Here is a 20,290-nt window from a genome sequence, read left to right on the forward strand (position 1 = left end):
GTGTCCCGTCCCCCTGGTAGCTGTCGTTAGGAGGGAGACCAAAAAGTGCCAATGCTGCTAAGTTTATTCACAAAAATAGTGGGGGGGGGGAGCCCCGCCCTGACTAGCTGTTAGGGACACGACCTTTCCCAGCCCCGCAGTGGGAGTGCGGCCGAAGGGTTGCTCTGAAGAGGAGGATGGAGCTGGAAAAGAGCGTCTCTGCCCGGGGGCTGTGTCCCACTCCGTAAACTCCGTGTGGCAAACCTGGAGAGGGGGGTCAACCTCGCACAACCTCCCCATAAGCCCCCCCATCTTCACAAAGCGGGACAGAGCGTCTGAAAGGAGTTGGGGCGAGGCAGACCCCCCCCCCCCCCCCGCCAGCCCCGCCGGACGAAGCAGCAAGGGATAGAATGGGCCCCTAACGCCGCTGCTGTTTGCAAGGCGACCTGACTCTTGACCTCTCAGCTCTCGGGTTTGTTTCTTCTTGAATCTTTTTAAATTAGGGGGTTGGGTTTATGCAGGAGATTTTTTAAAGCCTAAATATATTGCAGAGCTCACGGCTGGGTGAAGGGTAGTAATCCCCGCCCACTCCCCCCGGGGCTGCGAACGGCCCTCGGACAGTGCCCGGCTAGTGAAGTCCCCAGCTGGCCGGCCGCAGGAGAGATAGATAGCAATAAGCCTGACACAGCCCAGGATGAGACCACGGTCCTGTAGACAGAGCCCCAGCTCAGAGACAGGTGGTGGGGAAAGTTTGCCTAAATTAATACCCGTCTGATCCCCAAGGAAAGGGGAGCAAACCCCAGTAAGGCCAGGTCAGCTCCTAAGAGAAACCAGGGGTTGCGCGTGTGTCCTGGGGAAATCCCCTTTGGTTTCCAGCCCCAGCTACATACTGGAGAGCAGGGAGGAACGGCGGGGCACTTAAGGGAAAGTTTATATTCGCTACACCACCAAACTGTTACCCGGCTCTGAGGAAAGGGGCATTGGATTGAGGGGGGCATTTTCCTCCGTCCTCACTGTCCCCTCCCAGGTTTGCAACCTGAGACTTTTGCAGAGGGCTTGTGGAGCTTTGGTTGTTTGTAGTAGCCGCTAGAGCTTTCAGGGTGGTAGGGATACCCCCCCCACACACACACACACAAAGCAAAATTTTGGCATCAAAGCAAGAGAGACAAGCAACCCCAACGAGTGGCATACCCCTGTGCAGCCACAGAGCCTGAACAACAAGGGGGTTGTCTTCGCAAGTAAACCTGTCCTTGGACCTCACATCACTCCCCTAGCTCAGGCAGGAGGAGTCAAACTGAGGAATTGATCCCAGCTCGGGGAGAGAAATCCAGACTGGCTCTGGAATGATGCAGGCAAACCAAGTAAGCAGCAATTTACAGAACAACCCTCCAAGATGCCTTCTTTCGGGGGGGGGTATGTCCCAGCCCCCCTGCCGTCAGGCTCAAAGCTGGTGCCAATAATTTAACACGCTCCTGCATTCTGGGATCCCTGGGCGCATTAAAGCGCCAAAGCGAGGTGTTTCTCAGTGGCTTATTTTGTGTGAGATATATGTATAGGCGGTGGTTAAAAGCCCCAGCCAGGCACCCTCCCTTCCGTCCATTTTCTCCCAAATAAAATCCCCCCACGAATAATTTCAGGCTGCATTCTCCAGCGTTCCCCTTTATATTTTTCAAGTAGTGAGGGTAAACTCACTAATCCCCCCGCGCCTGATCCATCACCATCTCCTTCACTTCCACAGGGACAGGTATGTGCTTTCTTGACCCCTCCCTCCTAAAAACCCATCAAACGCACCACAGAGCCCACTCGGAATGAAAGTCAGTGCTAATCCAGGGCAGTTTTTCCCAATGGTTGGGAGGGAGAGGCGCGGCGGGGGGGGGGGGCGAATATAAATGTCCTAGGGGGAAAAAAAAACAAAGGCAAACAAACAAACAAAACAAACCCTTCACACACAATCCCAATAAAGTCCAATTCCTTCCCACACACCCACAACTTTAGCCCTGGCTGCTGCCTGGGGGGTTTTTAATCTCACAAAGAGAAAGGGGGGCTCCATGCGCAAAATTACGCCTTCTCCTCTCATTTGTTAGCTGATTCCATCAAAAAGTTCGGTATTTATAGGCTACACACACGAACCTGGAGTAATACAAACCCTCCCGTGTTGTTCCGCTTGCAAAGTGACCGGTCCCGAAGCATCTGACCGGTTTTGTGCGTGGAAGAGAGAGAGCGCGAGAGAGAGAGACACACACACAGAGCTACAGTCCAACCCGTGGAAGAAGAGCTCAAGCTGAGAGATTTATTAATTGCTAAACGCTGCTCTGCCATCCAGCCATGTGAGTACCTAACAATGATCACCTTTCGCACAGATGGTCAGTGATCAGACGCAGGCACTGTCTTTTTTCCCCCCTCCCCCTTTCTATTTTATTTTTATTTTTTGCCTGTCCTTTCCCTTTCTCCCTATTTTTGATAAAGTTTTAGTTTGCCTGGTTTATGCCTTACGAAGAGGGAGAAGTAAACGTGTGTGTGTGTGGGGGGGGGGGGGGGGGGAATGTGCCGGAGAAAAGGAAGGAAGGAAGCCGTGGTGGAGAGAGAAGGAGGGTTTATTGAGCGATCGCCTTGTCCCTTGAGTCCGATCCGAATGGGAATTAGTAACAGAAAAATAACGTAGGTTATCCCTCCCCCCCTTTCTTTCCCTGTCGCGTTTAGCCTCCTAGGCAATCACCCTGGTAGCGATACTGGGGATCCATCTGTATTAACCCAAACCCGGGGATGGGTGGGTGGAAGGAATCTAAAAAAGAAGGAGAAGGGAGCTTGGTGATTTCGCATATAGAAGTGACTAGCGAACAGCTCCAAGCGTGATGCACAAACAGGTAGGAAATGCAAACAGGAGTCAATGCGCTCTCTGGCTGGCTGTGAATACAGTTTGAAGGGGAGAGGGCGGACACAGATCACACAGTGCGCTCTGCTATCCTGGTCTCCATTATTCTCCCGCAGTGGGTGCCCGCCTTAGAAATCAAATTTCACGTGGAGGGAATAGGGATTTTAATGGGGTGGCTGTAGGATGGGTTAGAGTTTGTTCCCCAATCTGTCCGGTGTCTTGCCTCGCCTCTTCCGATAAGTGAGGCTTTTCAGGCTCTCATAAAGCTCAGGGTGACACAATAAGTCAAGTGAAATCAAGCCTCACGCCGCATCCTGGACACGGCATGTGCGTTTCAGATAGTGCACGGATGACTCTTTGGAGCAAAATGCAACCTGTAATAGGAAATGTGACTCTTGAAAAGGTAGGTATGTTGCTTTATGCAAAACTGGGAGAACCTAAGGCTGGGAGACCCTCGGCTGGGGAATGCGGGGCGTGGGAGAGTGAATTCGCTTCCAGCTTTTCTAAACCAATACTTGAGCGCCAATCATACACTCCCAGGTTAGTGTAGCATTAAATTAACAGTCAGGATGATCCAGGGCATTAGACTGTGTGCCCGGGCTGGAAACTCTCTTCGTTTAGACACAAAGAAGAGAGCGAGAAGGAATTACCCTGGAAAGCCAAAGAGCACGGTGAGTGTCTCTATTTGTTCTCCAGCCTCATCCCCCATGAGCAAAGTTCAGTGAAAACCAGCGTGTGTTTGTGTTTGTGTTTGTGTCCTTCGGAATCCCCTGATCACTGGCGGGTTCTGGAGCACTAGTGGTGATGCCTGGGCTTTAAACACAGATGCTTTGGCCTCGAGCGCGCGTACGATAACAGGAAGAACTTGCAGTGCCTTGGCTATAATTTTGCCGCATCATGTGGAAAAAGTGACTTGAATCCAATGCCATTGATAGGTGGCCGTGAAGCCTCCTTTTCAATAAGCAGCGGTGGAAAAGCGGCATCGGCAAGCCACTGCCTTATTGCTTCAAGGTATTGGACCGTCAGATCCTCACTCCCCACACTGCACCTATAAAGCCACAGCTCTTCTTGGCTGGGGCGGGTGTCGAAAGCGGGAGGGGATCGTGGTTTGCTGACCCGTAGTTCGGACACGCTGAATTGACAATCACAGGCATAGGGCACAAGAGCGCTAGATGCAAGACTTTCCCCTCGTCTTTCAGGAATACACACAATACAGGGCACCTGCAGGGCTGAAAGTGGGCCAGAGCCACACGGTAGGTATCAGATCACACACAGCAGAAGAAAGAAATTCTGTTAAAAATACATGAGTTCATATCAAAGGGCGAGCGTGATTTTTTTTTAAACAAAGGTGCACATTAGAACAAGCTAGAAGCGTTTTGTGTCTGATGCTATCTCCCACGCCCACTGGAAATAAAGCACAGCCTGCTCTTCCTTTGCGTCTTTTAAACTCCCTTTTAATTAGAATTGCTAAAGTAGGACACCCCGGTGGAAGATGTTTTCAGTATCCACCTACACCTCTGCTACAAGCAGAATTAGTGCCTTTTAAATCTAGTGTTTGAAACGCAGCCCTACTGCAAAACTCTTCCCCACCCCACGCGTCGTTTGCCACTTTCTCATCCCCACAAATTGCAGGGTGGTGAGGGAAAGGTTACTCTATTTAAAACACTCTCTGAAGCAACAACGAGGAGGCTGGATTCCAAAAGCCTTGCCTTGTTGCAGGCACATCAGAAAGATGAGGTTGGGAGTATCCCTTAGAACTCATTTAACTTTTTTTTAAAGTCCAAACGTAGGTGTTCCCTTCCACTTTAATTTATTTGATCATACGATAAAAAAGATAAAATCGTCTGCGTCTGGTTACATGCCCTACCGCACTAAAAGCTGAAGCTGGGCTGAGCTGTGGAATCGGCACTAGTTAGCTAATGCAATGACTGAAATGAAGTTTTAGCCCTTGCTTTCCAAAGGAGGGGTTTACCACACCCATGCACTTCTAATTTGCGCGGTTTAGTTTCTCGCTACTTTCCCGCCAGGCTCTGATGTTTCTGATGATGGCGAAGGCTGATCACATTTCTGCTAATGAAAGTGTCTGGCGAAACAATTCTTTTTGCTTCTATGTTATAAATGGCTTCAGAGAAAAACTGAAATCCTGTTGATAATGAAACACCTTGAACGTGTTAAGCTTAGAACCACTGCTGGACCAATGCAAGCTAACATGCAGTTTACATTTTCTAAACCAAGAACGCTATTTATTTCCAACGCTAAATAAGTACTAGGTTATATTCGCCTTCAAGGAAAGTTGTCCTTGTTAGAGCGCTAAAAACATTTTTAAAACCTTCCCCTTTAAAGCCTGGACCCCGCTTTAATTATTATCTGCGTGAAGACAAGTCTAAATTAACCCTTTAACATGAAAACGCCTGTCCGCAAAGAATGATAATTCTCTTTAATTACAGGGAAGAATGTATTTTTTTTGAATTCATCAGTAATTTAACTGAACTATTATCCCCCACATTCAGTGTGTTCAAAACGGTTTACCATCTCCCCTACATTTCTTTAAATACATTAAAACATGTTTGAAGTTGTGAAAAATAGTTTAGAATGTAGCTTTAGAATTAGCGCGTGATCGCAATTACTGATCTGCTCTAACATGATCCGAATTATCTGAGCATAATTTAAAGTCTAACATTTGCTGGCACAAATGTATAGCAAGCAAATAAAAACCACCCCCACAACAAATGCATAACAAACAGGAAGGAAAACCCCAACAGCTTCTGCATAGCAACAGGTAACACACCTGCTGAGTTTAAGGGCTAAATGCGGGTCTTTAGCTGGCTAAAACCCACCGGTATGTTTAAAACAAACAACAAGCGCACTTTCGACCATAGGATACCACCAGAAAAACAGAGCTAATGCCCAACGAAATTCAACAAGTTCTAAGCTACCATTGCGATGAATAGGAAATCTGCCAGGAAATCAAAAAGATCAGCGAATAGTCTTGTTTGCAACTCACACCGCCCCGCTAGCTTGTCAGTCGGCAGAAAGAAGAGGGGTTGATCTTAAGCGGCACAGACACGTGTTGATAGTGAACAGTCAAAGAACAACACGGTCTTCATGATGCCCCACCAGGCTAAGGACCAGTCAGGGCTGAACCTCCATAATGTCAGTCCTTCCCGCATCTGGTATGTTATTAAAGCGTCTGTAGCGAATCCCTGGCGTGTCTGATACAAGCCCAGCTCCAGAGCCTGGCTCGGCCGTGCTTCCCACGGGGCAGTAATACAGCAAGGGGGCACTTCAGTTTGAGGGGGCGATGCAGAGTCTGTAGCTGGTTACTTAAACGGCGGGGGCAGACAGCGGTGGGGCGGGCGCTAAGGAACCCGGACAAAAGTAACGGGTCTCCATCACCGTGCAAACAGCCCCACCCCAGGCTTTGTGTGCGGGGCGTGCCCAGGTAAGAAATATCGGCCACCTTCCTGGCTCACCCACCAGACCTTCCCGAGAGCCGCCCGGTTTAGGGACAGCTCCTTACTGCCAAATCCAAACCCATCGGCCCAGGGAGAGTGTTGGGTATTGGCTGGGACAGTGCACCTGCTCAGTGGGGCTGATTCTCCCCTCCTTCCCCGGCACAACTCTCCCTGAAGTCAGTGGGAGTTTTGCCGGAGTAAAGACTGCAAGCTCTGGCTGCTAGGAAAGGGCCTGAGCTGATCCGACAGGTCCGCCCTCGCCCCTCCTTAGCCCTCCTTCCTGGCCACCCCTGGCTGGGTTTACGGGTTCACACACTTTGGGGGGGGGCGCTGGGGAGGCTCGGGGAAGAGTAAACGAGCGGAGTTCCCTTGCCTGATTCACTGAACTTCTTCCAAAACTCTATCCCGGCTATTAAAAGTTGTGTCACTCCTGCAAATAAACGGTGCGCCGCACTGGGAACGGGGCTACAATTGCGATGAAAACTAATCCAGGAAGGGAAACTGTTTTAGAGAGACCTTAAAGATCCTCTTGACCCCAGGAGCCCCCATTATATATATTGTAAGCATTTCCTCTGTAATTGAAATCAGTTATTATTGCTGCTACAAAGAGGGAGAGACTGCAACCCACAATACTATCTACAACAGACAGGGTGTATATTTAATAATGAGCAGGGAAGGCAAGTTGCACAGTTGCCGAACTTTTTGAACATCAGACCTTGCATTTTCAGAGTTCGGCTGTTAGAGCTGTACAGAGTCAGAATCTATTTGGCCTAATCCGTTCCTTCTGGGTGTCCTCTTGGTTATACATAACAGCCCTATATTAAATGGCCAGGTCGTTTAAACACTTTTAGGAGATACTGAAAATTCTCATTGAGAAACAGAGCAGCTAAAAACAAAGCCATAGCATTGTTAATGAGGGATGATGCAGTCCTAAATAACATTGACAATATTAATGTGACTTCTTTGGAATATGAAAACCTTTTCAAACAGCAATACTATAGCCATACTTTGTCTTAAAAAATCAAAACTAATTGTAATGATACTTTGCAACTGTATTGCACCTTTCATCCATGGATCTCAAAGCACTTTGCAAGCATTAATTAAAAAGCCATCACAGTACTCATGTGAACTAAGTAAGTATTATTACATTTATTTGAGTATTGTGGAAACTGAGGCACAGAATGGTTATGTGGGACGCTGGGCAGGGCACAATGAGTCATTGGCAGATGTGAGCATAAAACTTCTGAGTCCTGAACCCCAGTTCAGTGCTCTGATAGATTATGTTTCCTTCCTTGTAACAAATAATAAAAGACAAGGACATTGTATTTTGAGATTCTGTGGAAATACTAATTTAATTCTCATATTTTATATGACCAGAACCCCTAAATGGATTTATATAAATGTATTACATAGTTACTTATTTCATGTGTCTCTCTCTAACACATGCACAAACACATACATATTGCAATACAATATTTTCACAATATTGACATATTATACAAATAATGTATAACTTTATAACAGTGAGCCAAATTCCATAAAGTTTGCATGGCATATAATTGCACTAATCTTCCTGAGATGAGGAAAGATTAAATACACAGTATGTGACATTCACCTGTTTTACAGTAGATGCTCCTTTTTTATATACGTGTATTAATACAAGTTACACTAATGTCTACTGCATATGATAAACTTTGTGGCCAACATTTTCACAGTGGCCTTTAGTTATGGGTGTCCAATTTAAAATCCTTTGGACTTTTTTTTTCAATGTTGAGCACTCAACTCCAAATTAAGTCAATGGAAGCAGTAATTTTTAGCACTGATGAAAACCAGTCTCAAGGTGTCTCAGATTGGAAATTTAAAATCTGAGATTGTTCTTGAAAATGTTGGCCTGTGTTATTTAGGAGCCTTGACTTCTAATTTACTCTGAAGTTACAAGACCAGGTCCTAGAAGAGGCTCAGAGAAAGATGCAGGTATCCGATTAGGTAACTTGATTATACACCTCTACCTCAATATAACGCTGTCCTCGGGAGCCAAAAAATCTTACCATGTTATAGGTGAAACCAAGTTATATTGAACTTGCTTTGATCCACCAGAGTGCGCATATCCACCCCCCCCAGAGAACTGCTTTACTGCATTATATCCGAATACGTGTTATATCGGGTCGCGTTATATTGGGGCTGAGGTGTACTTCACTGCTTCTAAGCTCAGTATCTCTCTGCATTTGTCATTTTTATTAGTTTCTTGTTTAAATCCAACCAAAGATCAAATAATCAGTATGATATTAGTATTATTATTTCAAATATATTAATGTGCCATGATATCTGGGTAAAATACATTCAGTACAATTTATAATGGGAAGTCTCCCTTATACAAATATAATAATCAATAATGGCTAGCGGAACCGAACAGCTGAAAATGTAAGTTTTGAAAAATGAAATATCATCACAGAAGTTGGTGAAGGTACCTCTCTCATTCTGCTGAAAACTGTCTGAAATAGAAACAGACTTCCAAGGAAAACAATATACAGCTAGCTAAACAAAGGGATTAATCAGGACAAACCAGTACCTTGCTGATCTCACAGGATGCTGTATTTAATTAATGGAAGCTGCTTCTGTGTGTTTCAGAAGTGAAGATGGTTGGGAGACCAGGTAATACTATTGTGGTGGTGGCCCAACAGAGGGTTTCCACAGTTTGGGACAGATTTCTGATGTAAATAGATACTCCACTGAAGACAGTGCAGTTGCACCTATTTACATGTTGGTTAATTTGGCTCTTTTTGACTAATACCTTTTCATGACTCATACATATTACTTCCTGATGGATGAGAAAGTCATAAAAACTCTGCTCCACCTCTTGGAACCTTTAATATTATCAGATACAGACATAACAATGGATTACATCAGGCAATGCCTAAATCTACCACTGAGTTTTCATTTTTCTTTTTTAAGAAAGTAAGATGTTCACAGACAATTGATCCCTTGAGTGAAACCTTTTATCTCAAGAGTTTTTATTACTTTCATCTACCAATAGATACTCAAAACAAAACCAAGAACCCCCTCACACCTGGGATTAAATCAAATTTAATTTGAAGTGGTTTCCCATCTGTGTAACACCACCGACCGAGTTCAACTGATATACTCCTGATTTACACATGTGAACTGAAAGTAATATTGGGCCATAAGAGGATGACATAAACCAGCAACGAGGAAATTTAAAAACAGAGGCTGACACTGTCTGTAACTTTGTTTTGTAATGTGCCAGCAGAAGCACAGACACAAATGAACACACTGATCCAAACATTGATACAATTCCTAACTGAGGGAACACAAAGTTAATGACAAAGGTAAACTGTGAGTCATAATATAATTAGCAAATGATGATGTGCTAACTTCAGAAAAGTGTATAGGGGAAGGTAAAGGGACCTTCCCTGCCTTCCCTATTAAGAAATCAGATCTTAGCTACAGAAGGAAGAGAGAACAGAGAACAATGTGAGCTATTTTGAGGATGTAGGGTTAACAGCTTTCATATGGTATTTCTTTTCTTTCATCAGTATATCTTGGATTCTTAACATTATTAAAACATTTTTTCTATTGAATTTCCTTGTTTTGCTGTATTGGAATTTACTCAAAAACAAAGAGGGCTTCTTCAAAATAATGTAAATGTCTCTCAGACATACAAGCATTACAAGGGCCATATCATGTCATCACTACATGTGTAGATTTCCCACTAATGTCCATAGTTAGTGTGCATGTTGGCCATGACTCAAGAGCATGACAGTCCATAGATTATTTCTGCAAATACGTATGGTCTGTTATATAATTTATCAGCTCTCCTATGTGCACTTTTACCTGAGGGATTATACACACTCTTCTTTAAAATTGTTCTGTGTCTACTCATTTAAGCAATTTAAAAAAGATTCTATATTCAATAGACAGCAATAGCTAAACTGATCTCCTGAATAAATACAGAGGTAGATAATTTTTTAAAAAATGATATCTCATATACCAGGTGGTCTGGGACAGGTTTCACAGCATACTCTTTTAAAATGTACTTAGGATGTAGCTTGTGCATAGTAACCACATTCAGAAAAATGATTTGCAATAATGGCAAATATTTAATCTGTTTTGAAATTTGTTGTCCTTTTTCCTCCAAAATGGACAGAGCAGTAAAGTCATACTAAGAACTGAAAACTTCCTAAATTTAATATTTTGAAATAAAATATATTTTGGGGCACATTATTATAATGTATTTGTAATTTGTTAGTGCCTCAAGGCCCTAATTTACACACAAAAGAAAAAGACAGTTCCTCCCCTAAAGAGCTTGCAATAGCAGTAAGCCATAGTCAGGTGACTTTTTGCATATTTAAATCAGTAATGCAAAAGTGGCTGCTATAGTCATGCAGTTAATGAAAGCTGAGTAACACAAGATGACAAATTAGTATAAGCACCCTAAATAACTTCACTAATTGAGCTAAGGGCTCAGTCCTGCTTCCAATGCCAGAACTCCCATGGACTTTAAGAGCCTGCTCTCATTGTTGGTTGTATTGTGGTATCAGAGCATTGTGGCTCCGTTGTGCAGAGCATCATACAACCACATAAATAAGACACAGAAGAGCTTATGGTTTCAGGCCTCAATTTTTCATACACTTTCTTAGTATTGTGGGGCTCTCATCATGTTACATTGAATGCAAATTGTTAGATTGGTACCATATTTGAGAAGCTGCCAATGACGTTACGAAGCTTAACATCTGTCAGCAACAACTTTTACATAGCATGGTGTCTTTATTTATTGTTCTTGATGTAATTTAAAGTTATGTATATTGTTAAACCTATGAAAAACCCAAGCCCATAAACTCTCACTAACATGGAAACTGATGCCTAAATGAAATCATTCTGTGTACTTGTATATACTTATGAGTCAAAACATTTTCAATAGATTCAGTCACACTCCTTTTTATTTTATATCCCCCGTTATAAATATTTTAATCTTCATGAGAAAAGAACAAGACTTTTAAAAAGAAAAAAATGTAGATTGTAAAATTTGAATGGGGAAAGCACAGGATGGGATCAGTGGATCAGTGAGTTCCTATGTCACTGTGGGTAATTTCCTTTATCTCTCTCTGTGTCTCAGTTTATCCATCTGTAAAATGGGTAGAATAATAGTTTCTTATTTTAGGTTAGGTCTATACAGCAGCTGGAAAAGTGCTTGCAGTGTGGGTACACAGATGTGCTAGCTCTGCTTGGGCTAGCATGCTAAAAATAGATGAGTGGCCACAGCAACATGCTCGGCAGCTCAGATGAGTCACTCTAGTACAGACTCCATGGGAATATACTGCAGTGTAACCCCATAATAGCTTACATGATGTAAAGGAGCCAAAGCAATTTACAGCTCTACACATACAGTACTATTGAAATGCAGCCACCTTCGGGGTGAAGGATGACAACCAGCTGGATACAGTAGCGTAGAGAGGGAAAAATTTAGCCAAGGATAGCAGGAAAAACTCTTTTTAAGGGAAGTGTCATGGAAAAAGACTCATGTATAGTAAACTGCATGGACCTCAATTTGTCTATGTTGGTAGAATGAAGAAACGGATAAACAGATAAGCTTGCAGGATCCTGCCCTCCTCATGTGTTCATAACTAACACTGATGTAAGTGAGGATGACAGGTGATGTGTCTATGTCGATGAAAGAGACTGTAGTCCGCAGCTGATCACTGATCACATTATCAGCAAAGAGATCTTCATAAGTGTTGAAATCAAACTCTAGTTTTTGAAACACTTAAATGAAATCATCTGCTTTTCTCTAAAAAACAAAACACATAAATAGTCCAGGAACATCCTCTAGCGTGTATGACTCTAAGTCAGACGTGTTTGTTTATTATATTATCTATTAAGCTAGCCTCAGATGCTTTATAGAAAACAGACACAGCAAATCCGAGACTGGTAGTAATACTAAAACACTTACATAGTGAACTTCATTTGTTGATCTCAAATGTCTTGACAAAGGAGGGTAAGTATCACTATTGCCCTGTCCATACAAAGATGCTGAGTTACAGAGTGGTGAAGTGATTTGTCCAGGGTCATACTGTAAGTCAGTGACAGAGGTGGCAACAGAATCCAGGTCACTTGGCTCCCCTACAAACACATTATCTGTTAGGATTCCGATTGCATCACAAAGCACAAGAATTTTCTGGTGACATCACAAACTACTCAACCATTGCTCCAGTTTTCTTCAATGGGAGCTTTGCACATGTATCCAATGACAGCATTTCATTCATAGAATCACAGAAATGAGGTCATCAATTCCAGCCCCCTGTGCTATGGCAGGACCAAGTAAACCTAAACCATCCCTGACAGTTGTTTGTCCAGCCTGTGCTAAAAAATCCTCCAATGATGAGGATTCCACAATCTCCCTTACAGGTAGAAAGCTTTTCCTAATATTGAAACTAAATCTCCCTTCCTGCAAATCAAACCCATTACTTCTTGTCCTACATTCAGTGGCCCTGGAGAACAATTGATCACCATCCTCTTTATAACAGCCCTTAACATATTTGAGGTCTACATCTGTACAGTATATGTATGTGTCTGTATCTGGGTGTTAACTGGAGTTGGTTGATAAACTCCTCCAAATATTTTTGACTGATATTAATGCTCAGAAAATAGTAAACTCTTAAATATGCTATGATTCATACAGAAAAGGTATTAAAAACTAAAGGTGTCAGTCAAAATGGTGGCCTATTGTATAGATGGCCAATATGGCTGGTGATTAGAGAAGTGGTTTTATAATGGCAATTTTTGTGAAAAAAACCATAGGATATTCGTTGTGAAAAAGCTAAAGGTTGTGGCGAGGTCGGCAACCTTTCCGAAGTGGTGTGCCGAGTCTTCACTTATTCACTCTAATTTAAGGTTTTGTGTGCCAGTAATACATTTTAATGTTTTTAGAAGGTCTCTTTCTATAAGTCTATAATATTTAACTAAACTATTGTTGTATTTAAAGTAAATATGGTTTTTAAAATGTTTAAGAAGCTTCGTTTAAAATGAAATTAAAATGCAGAGCCCCCCAGACCAGTGGCCAGGACACAAGCAGTGTGAGTGCCACTGAAAATCAGCACGCGTGCCACCTTTGGCACACGTGCCATAGGTTGCCTACTCCTGGGTTATGGAAATACAGAGGCACCTGGCTAACCATCACTTAACTGATGTGCAAACCTGATGTCTCCCAGCATGCCTAGTATGACTCTCACTGAAGTCAATGGAAAAGCTCTGACTGACTTCACCTGCGAGCTTGAATAAGCAGGCTCCAATAACCCAGTGATCTCATTTCTTGGCAATGATTTAGTGGCAAAATGCCCTGAAGTCTCCTACTAGGTAGACTACTTTGATTTTGACACAACATACAGTAGCAATGCTACAGAGTATTACTTTAGGTAATTAAAGTTATACATGTCAAAATAAATGAACACGGAAGATTGGGCATGATTGTGATCTAACTGGCTCATGAAAAGTGTAACTCCAATGAAGTCACTGGAATTAACCAAGTGTGAAAATTGGGATGAGATCAGAATCAGGCTTACTAAGCTCACCTCTGCATTCCTCTCACATCCCAAACACTGATGGACACCAGAAAGAGTTTTGAGTGTGAAGGAATGCGGGACTGGGCTGTTTCATGATGCATGATCCCTTGATTCTTTTTGCTGTGCTTGTGAACATAGCCACTAATTCATTAAAGGCTAGATTGTAACTTTACACCCTGAGTAAGAGGCAGCAGGTAGCTGCACTTGCCACCCAGGGCAGACCAGAGAAGGAATAAGAACAGTGTTACAATTCCGCTCCTGCTTCCCCTTTGCTCTGGGGCATCGAGGGAAAGTAAGTTACTTCACCCCTTTCCTTGGAACAGCTTACTCCCCTATGTGTGTCCAGCCACTCTGGAGCTCCTTCTACTTCCCATACTTTCCCAACCCTTCCCTGCCCACTTGATTGCAGCAGGGGAATACTGGGTGACTAGCCCCCTTTCTTTCTCCTGGCCCCTTGTGGCTGGAGTTGAGCTGAGTTGAGTGAGGAGACCTGAACAGAGGGTTAGAGGAGCTCTACTCCCCTTTGCAGTCAACAAGGGCTGTGCCAGTCTAGCCCCAAATTCATAATGGGTCTCCCTGGCATTAAAGTGGATTTAGTGAGTTTCTACCATATAATTACAAAAAGGATAAAAAAATCATGGGCATTGTGCTGAACACCAAAACCTTTATTTTTCCAGTTTTAGTGACATTAATCCGAACGACACTTGTGTGGTTTTGGGGGTTGTTTTTTCCTAATCTTGTATGAAGGAGAAACTCCCAGATCTGATCTGTACTAGAGAAGTTGCATTAGATTCCCAATTAATCTAATTAAATAAGTGCAAATCCCTAATCTAGATACATTTTAAATCAATTTAATTAAACCAGTACAAAAATTCTAATATACACAAGGCCTAGGATACTATGATGATGGATACAGTGGATACAGCTTGACAGGAGATAAACAATTTGTCACTCCAAGAATTAACATCAAGTTGTATGCATAGGTAGCCTATGTAACTAAGCATTTCTGTTGCAGTTATTCTTTCCCCCTTACTTTCTATTGTTTGTTACAGTCAGTTGTGGCATCTTTTTTTTAGCTTGTAGGCTCCTTGGTGCAGAGACCTTGCCTTATCATGCATTTATACAGTGCCTGGCTAAGTGAGGCTCTGATCCTGAAAGAGGCCGCAAGGTACTACCCTAATACAAATCAATAATGATCTTGCAAAGAGGGCAAAAGTCCGTTCTCAGCTCTTTCGGTGTAAATCTGAAGCAGTTGCACTGATTTCAGTGGATTTGTTTTCGATTGACATTGGTACACCTGAGATCAGAATCTGGCCTGGAAAGTTCACTTGTCTGGTCCTTTGTGATACAGGGGACTTGCTGCTAAGTACCTGCTGTCTTTACCTGCTCATTTCTGTGAGATATTGAGCACCATCTGTTTCCACTTAAGTGTTGGAGTTGCGGACACACAGCACCTCAGAGCACTGAGCCCCACAAGCCTTTTGCACCACCCAGAAATTATCTTGGAAGCTCTCAAAATTCTCATTAAAATCCCATTGTTTGCTTCCATACACTCACATGTAACTTCCCTCCTGCCCCCCCGCCTCTCGCAAAAAAACCCTAACATGTTAAAAAAAATCAGGGTTATTGGTTTTTTAAAACCTGAAAATCAAGGAATCCGTATCACTCATGATGGGGATGACACAGCTGCAGCCCTAATGATGATGTACCAACTACTGAAACAGTAGGGACAGCTAAAATGAGCATGCTTTTCTCTTTGCAAGTTGAACAGTATTCCACCTGGGTGCAGTGCTGAAATATGTGATATGTAATTGTAGAATCTGCCAAAGATTCTGCATTGGTGCTCACTTCTCCTTCACTGCTGCATAAGTGTTTTTTACCAATCATTTTATAGCATTGCTAGTGCTCTGTGATTGTCACTGCCCTGGTTCCATGACAGAAACAGCAATTTCTCCATTTTTCCCATAAACAGTCAGATGGCCAGATCCTCAGCTGGTATAAATTGGCATGGCTCCAGTGACATCACTAGAGCTATGCCAACTTTCACCAGCTGCAGATCTGGTTCCCAGGCTGTCACCCTGACCAGCCAGCTACTGAACAAGCCTCCTCCATGAATGCATGCAGCCTTGCAAATTTGTCTGTCTGTGTCTATTATAACAGAATATGGGATTTTGAATGGGTTTAATTAGTTAAATATGATTAAATATATTTAACATCTATTTTATAATAAAGCATTTTTTACTTTTCTCACAATTTTCCACGATAAACAGCTTAATTAAAATATTTTGCTTTTATTTTCCTTTTTTCTTTAAATGATTAGGATTAATTCGGTTAGAGTCCTAGTGATGTAAAAATCTGGCCCATTTTTTTTAACACCCTGAGATGGACCATTTTACGTCAGCACCAAAGGCAAAGTTTCTTGCCAACATTCTAAACTGATGAATACAGCTATGGTTTGTTTGCAGTGTTGTAGCCATGTTGTCATAGAATATGAGAGACAAGGTGGGTGAGATAATATCTTTTACTGGACCAACTACTGTTGGTGAAAGAGATGGGTCTGACCTGAAGAAGAGCTCTGTGGAGCTCAAAAACTTGTCTCTTTCACCAACCGAAGTTGGTCCAGTAAAAGATATGACCTTACCCATCTTGTCTTGCAGCTATGGATTCTCAGTCAAACATTTCTTGTAACACTGATTATTGTTAGGAAGCCTGAAACACAGAGTCAAATTTTCAGTAATGCACATACAGCATTTGCCATCCATATCTAGGCTTATCCTTGAAAACACAGGTTTTTGTGCACATCAGTGGATGAGCTTGCAAATTCTGTGGACTAGGAAGACTGTCTGAAAATGTAGCTCTTTACAATGGACTTTTACAATTGCTGAAGATAGAAAATAGTGTACAGCCTTGCGAACAGCATGCTTGAGCAGAATACGCCTTTTGTTCTACTTGTTAGAGCAGCTTGCCACTTCTGATTTTGACACAGAATCTCTTTATTATCTGCACATTAACCTTTTGTGGGATAGGAGGACAGCTTATTTGCATCGTGGGCATCCACAGAAGTCCCACCAGTGGAAATCCTTGGGAGCTGTCTAGTGGATGCTCTGGCCACATGACCTCTCTAAGTGGTCATACCCATTTGCCATACAAGCTGGTTCTGATACTCCCTGGCGGAGTAGCAGTTTTGGGAAGCTTGCAGGGGCCTGTGTTTTAAGGTGGGAATGAGTCATGCTCAGGGAATGCTATATGTATACATGCAAGAACAATATACCTTTGCACGTACAACACTAGCTACAAATCCTTGTCTGTTCTGATGTATGTATCCTTCACAGTGTGATAGATGTCAGGTCCTGTTCTGTATTTGTGTTTTAGAGGCTATGTGCTAGTAGTTTCATAATTCAGAACAGCCAGGGCCAGATTGTGACAGAGCCATAGGCTGCTATGGACCCTATGTGACAGATGCTTACACCTAGGGTTACCAGATAGCAACTGTGAAAAAACAGAACGGGGTGGAGGGTAAGAGGTGCCTATATAAGAAAATGTCCCAAAAAACGGGACTGTCCCTTTAAAAACGGGACATCTGGTCACCCTACTTATGCCAACCCTATGCACAAAGTCCCTCTTGGTAACCCACACAAGGCCCCGTCACAATTGCAATCCCTCCTGCGCCAAGGGAAGTTCAAAGATGACTCCATCAGTGTGTCCCAAAGAGAGCAAAAGGAGGTGGGGAGATCGTCTCTGCACTTGCATGTGGAATGAGCTTGCCATATCAGGGGACATACCCTGAGCAGTCCTACTGCACACCGAGCAGTTCAGGGAGGGAATCACTCACTGAGCTCCTCATGAGGTAGCATAACTTTGCACTGGGCTCATTCTTGGGCCAATGGCTAGATGCCACAATCTGGCCCTCTGTAACCAACTTAATAGCTTGTTTTTCTATTTAAGTGAATTTTAGTGTTCAGGAATGATGCCAGATTGACTACTAGAAACTGGATTTAGAGGAACTATCTCTAGAAGTGGAAACAGATCAGTCTTGGTACCAGTTTGGTCCTCAGCCTACCTGCCAAGAATATCAGAAAGAGAGCCAGTTAGCGCCAACTGGGATAGTAGACTTTGTCTACTATGAATGAGGCCAATACCATTACATTTATGTTGTGTTACTACTTCCTGATGGCAGTTCGGAAACTTTCATCATTATCAAACTGAGCAGCTTCTAATCTCCGTACAAATTCACTGAGCTCTCCAGTTCTCCTAAGAACAGACCATGTTCTTATCAGAGATGGGCCCAAACTGCGAAGTTCAGATCTGACTCGGAACTTTTTCAGTTTGAGGAGGCTTGGATCCAGTATTTTGGTGGGGGCCCCAACTCTAATTCTGTACTAAGATAAATAGTTGCTACAGCATCTGTACCATATTTTTTCACATAGTATTGCAGCAAGTGCAGAAGTCAAATAGCTAAGAAACATGCTTATGTATATAAAATCAAATGCGATCCCACTCTCTCTGATTTACAGGTATGCTTATTCTGCATACGCATAAAAATACATGCATCTCATCCCCCACAGCTATAAACCAAAGTAAATTTGCATGACTCAGGGATTTCTTCAATGCCCAGGTATAAACTCCAGTTAGAGATGGTAATGGCCAAAGATTAAAACAAGACTATACTCTTTAGTATTAATACTATTGTTCTCATTTAATGCGTAATTCACAGTAGCGGTACAAGAAGAAAAGCAGTCAGTGGTTTGTTATGACAAGTGTTAGGCATTGGCATTACCAGCATACTCCTCCAAAAGATTCTTCACTCATTTTATTGCGTTGACTGTGTGCTGTGGTTGGTTAGGTTTGATTGTCTGTATATGTTGTGCCATCATTTCATTGCCTTCAGTGGTCTCCTGGTGTTATTGACATCCATTTCAGCCATGTTTTCCCCATTTGTTCTTCTATCCTTTCCCTCTCACATACAGGGCTGGCCCTGAGCACATGGATACCCTGCAGCTGCAGGTAGCTCCACATTTTAGGGGTTCCTCACTGGGGACACAGCTTAACATAAATTTAGTTTTCATGGTCTCATGAAGCATGCAAGGGTCTGTTCAGTTGTTTGCAGGAAAGCATATGGCTTCAGACCAGGCCCACTCATGTAGACTCCAAACGCCCATTGTCTTCAATGTTACTCTTGCTTGAGTCAGGCCAGAGAGCATAGCTGATACCTAAACTGCCCAACAGTAATAGTTTGATTCTTTTTCAGAACCTTCTGTTTTACCTCTCCTTCATTACTCAGTGTGCAGAGAAGCTAATTTTCCTTCCAGAACGTAAGGCTGTATGTGGGAGAAGTATCTATAGGTGGAAATCCCTTCCCCCCATCTGTCATGACCATCAGTCAAGCTTATGGTTTAGGGTACCATCTGAAGGCCATCGCTGCCTTTTGCATGGGACATGGGACCATTCAATCTGCTTAAATGCAGATCTCTGTCCATACTCCAGTCTACTCCCACTGTAGCATCAAAGCAGAGCAGAGACCCTTTTCACAGCATATAGTAGGGACTCAGCTCCTCCATGTAGGCTGCGTCTTCATTAGGAAAAAACATGCATTCATAACTCAAGTTAGCTAACTATCCCAGAACGATTAGTCCAATTCAGTTCCCTGCTCTGCCTGATTTGGAATTGAGACTTGAACCTGCATCTCCCAGATTAATGCCTTAACCACTGGGCTAGTGACTGTTCTGGGGTGGGTTTTTCTCCTCCTCCCCTGAGTGAAAAAATGCTTTGTCAAAAAGAGTCCCCACCAGCTCAAGTCAGAATAACTTTTGAACAATTTTCTGCTTAGCATTAAACTATAGGATATTTTGGTTAGACTCTTATTTTCATCACGTTCCTATAAACCAGTTATGCTATGAGTGCCTGATTCTGATCTCACTCACACTGATTTTATACTGCATTACTGTACTGACTTCTATGGAGTTAGAACTGTATACATTCCGAATCAGAACCTTATTCTTAAAGTGCCTTCTAAATGCCATATTAATTCTGCAACCCATTCTGTGGAAGTTTATTAGAAATTCCTCTTTAAGGTAATATGATTAACTTTTAATGGTGCTTCAGTTAGACCTACTGCTTTAAATAGAGCAGTATATAAAGTAAAAATGGATCCTGTGTATTTAAAAGGATATGGCAAATCTATTTTTCATAGTTTTGAAATGTTTTTTGCTTTTGTTTCTCATAACCCATTGGACACTCTTGCAGTTAAGGGCCTAACACTGCCTCCAATGAAACCCAGTGGCAAAACTTCTACTGGAATTCAAACAGGAGTCAGAATGGGTTCTATAAAATCTAATTGTTTTCCTTTGTGGCATATACCCGGGTATGTTATTGAAGAGTTGATCATAAATCCATGGCTGCTGTTAGTG

The 20,290-nt window shown here is 42.8% G+C and overlaps 1 protein-coding gene and 1 long non-coding RNA gene across 2 annotated transcripts in view; one reads left to right on the forward strand and one right to left on the reverse strand.

The window, feature by feature from the left end:
• LOC115649021 overlaps positions 1–20,290 on the reverse strand; it is a 34,156-nt gene that overhangs the window by 10,452 nt on the left and 3,414 nt on the right. The window lies entirely within an intron of this gene.
• ESRRG (estrogen related receptor gamma) overlaps positions 2,236–20,290 on the forward strand; it is a 509,353-nt gene continuing 491,298 nt past the window's right edge. Inside the window, exon 1 of the mRNA XM_030557498.1 lies at positions 2,236–2,306. Coding sequence (XP_030413358.1) covers positions 2,305–2,306 — 2 coding nt within the window. The 5' untranslated portion in view covers positions 2,236–2,304. The remainder of the gene's footprint in view (positions 2,307–20,290) is intronic.

Source organism: Gopherus evgoodei, chromosome 3 (assembly GCF_007399415.2).
Source record: "Gopherus evgoodei ecotype Sinaloan lineage chromosome 3, rGopEvg1_v1.p, whole genome shotgun sequence".
NCBI lineage: Eukaryota > Metazoa > Chordata > Testudines > Testudinidae > Gopherus > Gopherus evgoodei.